At 37.6% G+C, this 11535-nt stretch overlaps 1 protein-coding gene across 1 annotated transcript; it reads left to right on the top strand.

Annotated features, from left to right (window-relative positions):
• The first annotated feature begins 10508 nt into the window (after positions 1-10508).
• Positions 10509-11324, top strand: LOC141641490 (uncharacterized). Its single transcript, XM_074450149.1, has one exon. The coding sequence runs from the start codon at positions 10509-10511 to the stop codon at positions 11322-11324; it is 816 nt and encodes a 271-aa protein (XP_074306250.1).
• The last annotated feature ends 211 nt before the right edge of the window (positions 11325-11535 follow it).

Raw genomic sequence — 11535 nt, 5'->3', positions numbered from 1 at the left:
GTCCAGTGGACAGTCAGTGATTGAGACGGTTGGATGGGTGTGTGTGTGTGTGTGTGGCAGTTCAGCTGTCTGTTTGTCTTATTGTTGTTGTTTGTTTTGATTGTGTGATTAGTACTGACCCCGGTGTTGTTTTGTAAACCTGCGGTGATCCATTCGGGGATGGTGAGCAGATATTGAGCAGGTATAGAGATGATACGGGATAGCTGGGATGGCCACGACGTGACGATAGAGTCTTCTTTGTAGTTTAGTTTTATTTACATTTCAGTTTGAATAGACAGTTTGGAATAATGTATCGTACTATCAGTTTGGGTTTCAAGGATTGTATTCATTCATTAAACGATTAATAATAAATGTTGTTTCTTTATCGCTGTTGTTTGATTATCATACCTCGGGCAACCGAGATGGTGATGTCTCCATACCTGAGTGGTCCTGGTAAGGCACTCGGAGTATGGGGGTGTTCTGACAATGACATTCCGTAATGCCGCCTCCCGATTCGCGAGTTGGATCCATCATTCTTCGATCGAGTAGACCGATTCATCCGATTCATGAAGATCCGAAGCCAGGACTCACGGTCCAATGTGGCACTTGGCATTGGGTTATCGGTAGAACCACCATTTGTTGTTTAGCGATTTAAAAACGTGATCTACACTGAAAAAGAAAGAAAAACAAAACGAAATAAGCAACTCATCGAGGTGATTTAAGTCTATTTTAAAATTCATTTTAACATGTAGACTCTCGCACTTGCATAATTGATCTCCCTCAAGAATGATACAAGTGATCCCAAGACTCAATTTCGTAAATTGATAAGCCAACTTGTTTTAGCCAATTCTTCCTAAGAACTCTTGGTCGATAGATTTCCGTAAATCCTATCTATAGTCCACCATAGTCACAGGATCGTACGAGTGACCATAGTGTTGAGATAAAATAGGTCAATCGGTTCCAACTTACCCGACGTAGAAGGGGTCATAGTATGCCTACCGACGAAGAAGGGACTCATTGGAGTTTGACCTATAAAGACCGTTCTCAATTTTAGTTTATACGAGGAAGATCCCATCAACTAAATTATAATTCATTTTAAGTGAACGAATAACTAGCGTTTGTAGTGAATGAATTTATTTGGATGATGGCTTTAAAACGTGTGACATGAGAATGTCAATGAAAACTAACTCGTGACCTCTATATGTGTCAGTTTTCATGCAATTATTAGGTGGTTTGGTTTTTAGGCGGAAAATGATGCATATTATCGTAACGATAAAAATAAAGGAATGCAATACGTAAATAAAAAATTCCTAGTGTGGCCTATCCTAGTATAAGAACATAATACAACTTTGGAATCCACCGTTGGACCCGAAAAGCTTGTCTTGATGTTCCATCTTGATCCAAGTAGCGGGAGTGAGCATCCGGTCTCCATCTTTGGTCTTCTCAAAAATTACAATTTAAAATTACAAAATATAAACCTATTTACATTCTAATTAAAACTGTAATTACAAGTGAAAAATCCAAAACGGAGATACGAGATCTCAAAATACAACCAAGACCGTGTTCCATCATTACGGTAACACGTTCTACTAAGGCCACACTAAGTTACAATTGATTGTAAAATTAAATACGTAATAAAAGGCATTCACGGCATTCAAGATGAACGATAAATAAAAATGCATCAACTAAAACAAATTCATTCGTGACATAATTCCGTAATTATGTTAAAATTATCCAAACCACCTTTTAATGATTAAAATTCATGTGATAAAACCGCTTCTATCATTTAATTTTAATCCATTACAATCTGTTACTTTAAATACGCTTTAAAATAACTTAATGGTACGTGTGTGAACCGTTTCACAATCATAGCGAGTGTACTATATCTCAGATAAAAGTACATATTGAAGCCAAAAGAAAATTTAAATCAAAAGAAACAAATTTTCAAAGTCATCAAAAATCGAAATCCTTCGATCCAGGGACATAAGTGCTCGATCGAGGGACAAAAGGGCTCGATCGACTGAATTGCAAGTCGATCGAGGGGTGTGCTAATCAGGAGGTGCTCGATCGACAACACTGGTGGTCGATCGAGGACTTATATCAGCAATACTGCTCGATCGAGTACGAGGACTTCTCGATCGAGCAGTGGGGTTTTAAAAGCAGGTCGATCGAGTACAACAAGGACTCGATCGAGCAAAAACTTGTCAGAAAAACCACTCGATCGATTAAAAACTTGGTCGATCGAGTGCAAAAACCTCTGAAAACTTCAAACCCTCGTGAAACAGTTTTGGCGAGACAAAACAAACGCTATTTTGATCAAAACTGATTGAAAACAAAACTACAAAATTGCTAGACATTAACATATTGTTATAATGATCGTGTAAAATAACAATATGCATAACATCAAAACGAAAATAACCCGTGTAAACATGTCACGGTACGGTTTTCGAGACAAAACAACAACAAGAGTAACCGTGTAAACAGGACACGGTTCCCAATGCAACCAAAAACGCAGCAATTACAACAACAAAAAAAAATTTCTGCCGTGAGAAAAACTGCTGCAGCACGGATTTTTATACAAAACAAAAATCGTTTCAAGATAGTTTTATGAAAAACACATGGAAAAATTTACGTGGCCTCGCTCTGATACCACTTGTGGGTTAATATCCGTATACTACCCTTTAATTGCAGGACTATAACGTAAATTTAAACATGCAATTTATAGTCATAAAACGAAAAACATAATGAAATGATTAATGTATAGAAATCAACCTCGGGTCCTTTGATGTACGGCGTAAAGAACAGAAATCAAACCAGATTCCCTCCTAATTGTTGCACCCAAGACCTTGTCCGAGATATGCCCTTGTGCTAGATGGTGTTCTCCGATTGCTTTGCAATATTGGGGGAACTGATGTGTGCTTTTTCCGAGATGAGAGATCTCAGGTTTTTCAGAGGAGAATACTCTTCCAAACCCTAATTTTTGTTTCAAATGATGATTAGGTCAGAAGGGAGGAGAAGCTCTCCCTTTTGATCCCTCTCACTCGGCAAAACCGAGACCCACACAAGGGAAGTGGGCTTCCACTTCCTCTTGGTTTTAACTCGTGGTCCGGTTCATTAAATTCCAAATGTATATGACGCGGTCTGATTATAAACTGTTATCGGTTATCGGAAATTAAGGCATCAGCTAATAATACGGGTTAGCTGAATTATTAATTCGTGTCCGACAAAACAGTATTGTATAATTATATTCAATATACATTTAATTAAATATAAATCGTTTGTATTTAATTTTACGAATTAACTGGTTAATTCGCCTTAGCCCATGATATTTAATCCGTATTAAATATAATATCTCAACATCACATATTTGACTAATTACTAGTCAAATAACTCGGACTAACTGGTTAGTCAATTTTGGCATCTACATGACTGTATTTTCATACCGTCACGTCTCTCAAACGTATCCTATAGGTGTGACTTTTAGGGACCAGTTGATCACCGCCATCTGTATGGCAATAACGTCAAACTTATCTAGCAAGCCAACCGTTATTGATAAACGTGGATCAACTGATAATAATACCAAAGTATGCCCTTTGATCCTTTTAGAGGTTTATAAGTCCTTGCACTAACTGTTAAGGACACCAACCCCAACACCTTAAGGTGTTGATCAAACTCGTGTGAAAGATACTCGCCACCACGGTCTGATCGCAGTGTTTTAATCTTTCTAACCAGTTGGTTCTGTACCCGATTCTGGTATTCTTTGAATTTCTCAAAGGACTCACTTTTATGCTTCATTAAGTAGACATAGCCATATCTACTTAAATCGTCCGTAAAAGTGATGAAATACCTATAGCCTTCTCGTGCGGTGATTGAAATAGGTCCACACACATCCGTATGTATGAGTCCTAATAGGTCAGCAGCGCGCATTCCAACACCTTTGAAGGAAATTCGAGTCATCTTACCAATGAGACATGATTCACACGTGCCAAATGATTGAAAATCAAATGCCGAGATAGCTCCATTCTGTATGAGCTGTTTAACGCGTTTCTCATTAATGTGTCCCATACGGCAGTGCCATAGATAAGTTTGATCTTTATCACCAACCTTTAACTTTTTATTCATTACGTGCAATATTTCAGAGGTCTGATCTAAAACATAAATTCCATTCATGGCGACTGCTTTGCCATAAATCATATCGTGTAATGAGAAAATGCAGCTATTATTCTCTATTACAAATGAAAAACCAAGTTTGTCAAGTGCAGAAACTGAAATAATGTTTTTGGATAGACTGGGTACATAATAGCAGTTATATAAAAATAACTCAAATCCGCTAGGAAGCTGGATCACATATGTTCCCCTCGAGACGGCAGCCACTCGTGCTCCATTCTGACACGCAGGTCCACCTTACCCTTTACGAGGGGTTCGATGTTTCGGAGCCCCTGCACATGATTGCATAGATGAGAACCACAACCAGTATCTAGTACCCAAGTTCCGTAACTTGAATGGTTAATCTCAATCATATGAATAAAAGTAAAAGAAGAAGAAGACATACCAACAGGAGTAACGCGACCTGCTTTTATGTCCTCATGGTATACAGGACATGTACGCCTCCAATGCCCAGTCTTGTGGCAATGGTGGCATTCCATGTTACCGGTCTTGCTCTTTGTCGCGCCTGGTGAGGTTCTCGACTCACCAGGCCCACTCTTACCTGATCCCGACTTCTTAAACTTCAGCTTGCCTACTGCTAGGTCTGCCTGAGCTTTGCCCTTGCCCTTGTTTGACACAACGAGAACATCCTGTTTCAGGCTCCCACTAAACTTCATGTCCTTCTCGGTCGGTACGAGAAGGGAGTGTAGTGCGTGAGGACTTTTCTTCAAATCATTCATATAGTAATTGGCTCTAAAGAGCGCAAAACCATCGTGGAGTGAATGAAGCATGCGGTCAATCACGATGTTCTCACTGATCTTACAATCAAGTGCCTCCAGTTTCTCGACATTCTCAATCATGCTGAGAATGTGTGGGCTAACCGGTTGGCCCTTCTGGAGTTTCGCCTCAAAGAAGCGACAGGTATGCTCATAGGTCACGATTCTCGGTGCTTTCGAGAATTCCTTAGTGAGCGTGGTGAAAATCTTGTTTGCACCTTGGGCTATGAAGCGTTTGTGCAAATTGGATTCCATTGTAAAAATGAGTACGTTCTTTATCGCACCCGCTTCCATGACGAAATCGTTATACGTGGCGATCTCGTTAGCTCCAGCCGCGGGGCCTGGGTTTGGCGGGATGGGCTCTATCAGATATTTGGGCTTCCCGTCAGCGATGGCAGCATTCCGTAATGCCGCCTCCCAGTCCGCGAAGTTTGATCCATCATTCTTCAGTCTAGTAGACTGATTCATCTGATTCATGAAGATCCGAAGCCAGGACTCACGGTCCAATGTGGCACTTGGCATTGGGTCGTTCATACGGCCAGCCATTTTGTTATTAGCAGTTTAAATGATCGTGTTCTACACTGAAAAAGAAAGAAAAACAAAACGAAATAAGCAACTCATCGAGGTGATTTAAGTCTAATTAAAATTCATTTTAACGTGTAGACTCATTGCACTTGTATAATCGATCTACCTCAAGAATTATACAAATGATCCCAAGACTCAATTTCTGTAAATTGATAAGCCAACTGTTTGGCTAGTTCTATCGTTAGAACTCTCGGTCGATAGATTTCCGTAAATCCTATCTTTAGTCCACCATAATCACAGGATCGTACGAGTGACCATAGTGTTGAGATAAAATAGGTCAATCAGTTCCAACTTACCCGACGCAGAAGGGGTCATATTATGCCTACCGACGAAGAAGTGATTCATTGGAGTTTGACCTAAAAAGACTATTCTCAATTTTTGGTTATACGAGGAAGATCCCATCAACTTAGTTTTAATTCATTTTAAGTGAACGAAAAACTAGCATTACGTGAATGAAATAATTTAGGTGATGGCTTATAAAGTCCGTGTGACATCTGTATGTCATAGAAAACTAACGCGTAACCTCTATATGAGTCAGTTTTCATGCAAATATTAGGTGGTTTGGTTTTAGGTGGAATATGATGAAAACTATCGTTACGATGAAAACAAAAAAAACAAAACGTAAATAAAAGTCCTAGTGTGGCCTATCCTAACAAGATAAACATAATACAACTTTGGAATCCACCGTTGGACCCGAGAAGCTTGTCTTGATGTTCCATCTTGATCCATGCAGCGGGAGTGAGCATCCGATCTCCATCTTTGGTCTTCTCAAAATTACAATTTAAAATTTACAAAATATAAACCTATTTACATTCTAAATTAAAACTGTAATTACAAGGAAAAATCCAAAACGGAGATGCGAGATCTCAAAATACAACCAAGACCGTGTTCCATCATTACGGTAACACGTTCTACTAAGGCCACACTAAGTTACAACCGTTTGCAAAATTAAATACGTAATAAAACATTCATGGCGTTCAAAAATAACGATAAATAAAAGATGCATCAACTAAAACAAAATTTATTCGTGACATAATTCCGTAATTATGTTAAATTTATCCAAACCACCTTTTAGCGATTAAAATTATGTGACAAAACCGCTTTTATCATCTAAATTTTTAACCCATTACAATTCGTTACTTTAAATCGCTTTAAAATAACTAAATGGTACGTGTGTGAACCGTTTCAGAATCAAGCGATTGTACAACATCCGTATAATGTACATTTTACGGCCGGAAAAAAAAAACACGAATTTTTTTTTTTTTTCTTTTACAGCAGCTCATGCCGAGAGCATTGGCAAATACCAAACATCAAAAACCTCGTGAAAAACGATTGAACAAAACAAGATCAATTGCAATTTTGATCTAATTCGTATAAAATTAAATCTACAATTGATAAAACTTTAACATATTGCTATGAAAACCGATTATAATAACAATATGCAAAAACAAATCGAAAACAAAACCAATCGATTGAGACACTAACAGTCCTCGATCGACTGATCAGTTCGGCCGACTGTTTAAAACAGCACAGAAGATCAGACCTCGATCGACTGATCAGTTCGACCGACTGTTTACAACAACACAGAAAAAAAAAACAAAGCAGCCGTGAAAAAAAATTCGGCCGCACGGTTTTCAAGGCAAAAATTATCGATTCAAATCGTTTTATGAAAATCACGATGAAAAATTTACGTGGCCTCGCTCTGATACCACTTATAGGGTAATATCCGTATAAACCCCCTTAAAATTAAGGACTATAACGCAAATTATCATAAACGAAAAACAAGAGAAACGATAAAAGAACAAGAATCAACCTCGGGTCCTGTGAATTTCGGCCTAAGAACAGAAATCAATATAGATTTCCTCCTAATCGTTGCACCCAAGATCGTCTGAGACTATGCCCCTTGTGCTAGAAAGTACTCTCTAATTGCCTTGCAATATTGAGAGAGTTTTGTGAGTTTTCTGATGTGAGATCTAGGATTTCAGAGAGAATGCCTCCAAAACCCTAATTTTTGTGCAAATGACAATGATTAGGTCAAAAGGAGAGAAAGACTCTCCTTTTGTTCTTTTTGTTCGGCCGTGGGTTTACAAGGGGAGAGAGTGGGCTTTCCACTTTCTCCTCATTTAACTCGTGGTCCGACTCGAATCGCTAAATGTATATGACGGGTTTTAATTATAAATCGTCACTCATTATCGGATAATAAAATATGGACTAGTAACATGAATTAGTCGACATATTAATACATGTCCGACAATGACAATATTGTATAATTAATTAATTCAATATACATTAATTAAATATAATCGTTTATATTCAATTTACGAATTAACTGCTTAATTCACCTTAGCCATTATTATTTAATCCGTATTAAATAATTATCTCAACATCGCGTTTGACTAATTATTAGTCAATAACTCCGACTAACCGCTTAGTCATATTAGGCATCAACATGACTGTATTTTCATACCGTCACATCTCTCAAACGTATCCTATAGGTGTGACTTTTAGGGACCAGTTGATCACCGCCATCTGTATGACAATAACGTCAAACTTATCTAGCAAGCCAACCGTTATTGATAAACGTGGATCAACTGATAATAATACAAAAGTATACTCTTTGATCCTTTTAGAGATTTATATGTCATTGCACTAACTGTGGAGGACACCAGCCCCAACAAGCTCCCACTTGTCCGTACAAGTGTACGTGCAATAACGTTATCCGCACTAACTGGAGGACACCGGCTCCAACAATAAGAACATGGTATAAGGTATGAGACGGAAAAAATAGAAGATGGTAATCAGGAGGTAAAAGCGGTAGAGAGGTCTTGAAGGATGGGACTGAAACCCAAACAACCCAAAAGATTATGCTAATACAGCAGGTGCAAGCACAAGCTTAGTACCTTTAGCTAAAAGTACAGCAACACTAAGAATATTTTTATTGATAATAGGAACAACTTTAGGCAGTGCATGAACCCTGATAGTTAGAGAGATGAAAACGCTTCATGCTAAATTCTTTTTTGTAGCTGGTTTGACAGAAGCGGAACCCTCACTACCCTCCTTGCTAAAATGTCGCTTCATATTAGTTGTAGTTTAACCAAGTAAACACTATTATTCACCAAGTTAGGGAAAAAAACTTCATAACTAAACGATTTCACACATTTACATCCAAGTTTCACAATATAAGCACCAGTTAATAGAAACCGTCCTAAGTAGACGATTTTACACATTGATCGCCAAGTTTCACAATATAATCTTCTAATTTCACAATATAAACTTATGATTCACAAAATAAGAAAAAGAAACTTCATAAATGGTCGAAATCACCTATTTTTCTCCTTTTCTTATTTTGTGAATCATAGACCTTGTTTTGTGAATCCTAAGGCTTATATTGTAAAACTAGAAGGCCCTATTATGAAACTTGGTCATCAATGGTCGAAATTGCCTATTTTGCTCTTTTTCTTATTTTGAGAATCTTAGACATTGTTTTGTGAATCATAGAACTTATATTGAGAAACTAGAAGGGAATATTATGAAACTTAGTCAAAAATGGTCAAAATCACCTATTTTGCTCTTTTCTTATTTTGTGAATCCTAGACCTTGTTTTGTGAATCCTAGAACTTCTATTGTGAAACTAGAATGTAATATTATGAAACTTGATCATAAATAGTTGAAATCACTTAATTTAGTCTTTTTTTTATCTTGTGAATCCTAAACTTTGTTTTGTGAATCCTAGAATGTAATATTGTGAAACTTTGTCATAAATGGGTGACTCTATACCCTAAACCCTAAACATTAAACTAAAGCCTAAAAAGGGTGAACCTAAAAGGGGACCGGGATCCTAAATTTAGGACGGAAACATTCTTAAAAGACTGCGATATTTTAGTAAGTACCTACCTAAACCATAGTATTGTCAACCCACATCATAAACTATGATCTCAAAGTTTAGATATGAGGTTTGCTCGCGAGGTATGATTATCACTACATCTTAGCTCCAACTACTATATATTTAGAAAATATGAGTTATGACCTGATTAAACTAACAAATCAATGAACAAAACTTACCAATGATATCATATGAGATAAGAATAGAAAGGATAAAATAGGAATGATGATAGTTGATTATGGGGTCATCGTTAAAACTGGTCATAGAGAAGAGTTATAAAGCCATTTGCTTAAGCCTAATAGATCCTGAATAGTTCACTGCTGGAAAACCTAATCGACTTAAATGAAGCGACTTTCATAAATCTAGTCTCTTCAAATCATGAACTCTCAATGCAGTTAACAAGACACAATAAGTCTAACACTGTCAAAATTTCTATAATTTGGTATTACCAATCAGGTAATCAAGCAACTCGATCAAAATACGTACAAGATGTTTGAATCATTGAAATCAATCATTATAAGATCAATCAAACTGAAAAATATACAAATTAAACCTTCAAAAATCATAAAACATCATTAATCAAGTAAAAAATTGTCCAAATTCAATCATTAGTGAGAATCTATACATAAAGACATATTATCTTCAAAAATCATGTTGATAAACCCTAGAAAAATAGAAACTAGTATCAATAACTAAAATAGATCATGAAATTATGAGCAAGAATAACACTAAACTAAGATTTCAAGTTAAAAAATGCACAATTATGAAAATCAAATAGTTAATTACGAAAAACGAAAAGAATACTTACAGTGAGATACAATAACATACTATAAGATGCGAAAATGCTCAAATTTCGAGAGAATAGAAGAAATCACAACGTGATTATGGCGAAGATGAGATGGAAGGAACGAACGATATTAGGAAAGCTAATATATTGTTGCTATTCTTATGTTTATTTAGCATTATTCTAGCCTGATCTACGGGATCTTTGTTTAGCATGTACTCTATTTAAGCCTAAGTTTGGGCAAACCTAATACAACACAACTTCCCTTACTATCTCTTAACATGGTATCAGGAATTCCAGGTTTCACAAAATAAACCCTAAATTAAACACCACGAAAATCATCACCTACGCAGCCATGTCAGGGGATATCGTCTCCACTATTGTCTCCACTGACTCTCCTAAAATCGATCCTCTCAGCCCCTATTATCTCGGTTCACAGGATGTTCCGGGGGCGAAAATATCAAATGTTATTTTACGTCGTGACAACTACGATGCTTGGCAACGATCCATGACTTTTTCTCTCAAATCTCGTCGTAAATTCGGATTCGTCGATGGGACCATCAAAAAACCCACCACGGCATTCGACCTCGAGAATTGGGTTGTTGTTAATTGCACAATAATTCAATGGATCCGCAATATGATTGATCCGAGTTTACTCGATAATATTGATTATCCCGATGACGCCTCTGTTTTGTGGTCCGACATTAAAGGGCAGTATGCAGTTATTGACGGCACGATGATTCACGGCCTCAAGACACAGTTGAACAATTGCAAGCAAGCAAAAGGAATGGATGTGACTTCCTATTTCGGGAAGCTTAAGTCTCTATGGGACTCGATTGTTAAGCATGAACCGCCATTTGCTTGTCGATGTGGCAAATGCGAGTGCGGGATAACGGAGAAGGCAATCCAGCGTCAAGATAATGAACGGTTGCATCAATTTTTTATGGGACTCGATCACACCCTTTACGGTAATATCCGCTCTTCTCAATTTCAATTGGACCCATTGCCTTCCCTTACCCGTGCTTATAATCTTGTCCTTCAAGAGGAGCGTTTACGTGCTAAAACCCAACCCAACACCACTGAAGTTGCTATATTTGCAACTCCTTTCGGTAATACTGATTGGAGACTCCTTCGTGATAAGGAGAGAAGTGACAAATTCAAACTTCTCTGATCTTGCTGTGAAACTCGCGGCCATGACGCGGCTAAATGCTTCTTTAAAACTAATCGTTTTCCTGATTGGTGGGGTGAAAGACCCCGTACTATTGCTAAGTACCGTGTTTACAGGGCTCGTTCTTCGAGTCGTGGCCCTGGTGCATCTCCAAGTGGGACGTCAGGCTCGTGCAGTAGCAGTAAAACTGCTTCGGACCCCTCTGTTCATGCAA

Source organism: Silene latifolia, chromosome 2 (genome assembly GCF_048544455.1).
Source record: "Silene latifolia isolate original U9 population chromosome 2, ASM4854445v1, whole genome shotgun sequence".
In the NCBI taxonomy this organism is placed as follows: Eukaryota; Viridiplantae; Streptophyta; class Magnoliopsida; order Caryophyllales; family Caryophyllaceae; genus Silene; species Silene latifolia.
This window is presented reverse-complemented; position numbering and strand designations above follow the sequence as displayed.

Bases quoted from the DNA above. Each gene is read 5' to 3' on its own strand.
- LOC141641490 (XM_074450149.1), top strand. From the start codon at position 10,509: ATGTCAGGGGATATCGTCTCCACTATTGTCTCCACTGACTCTCCTAAA.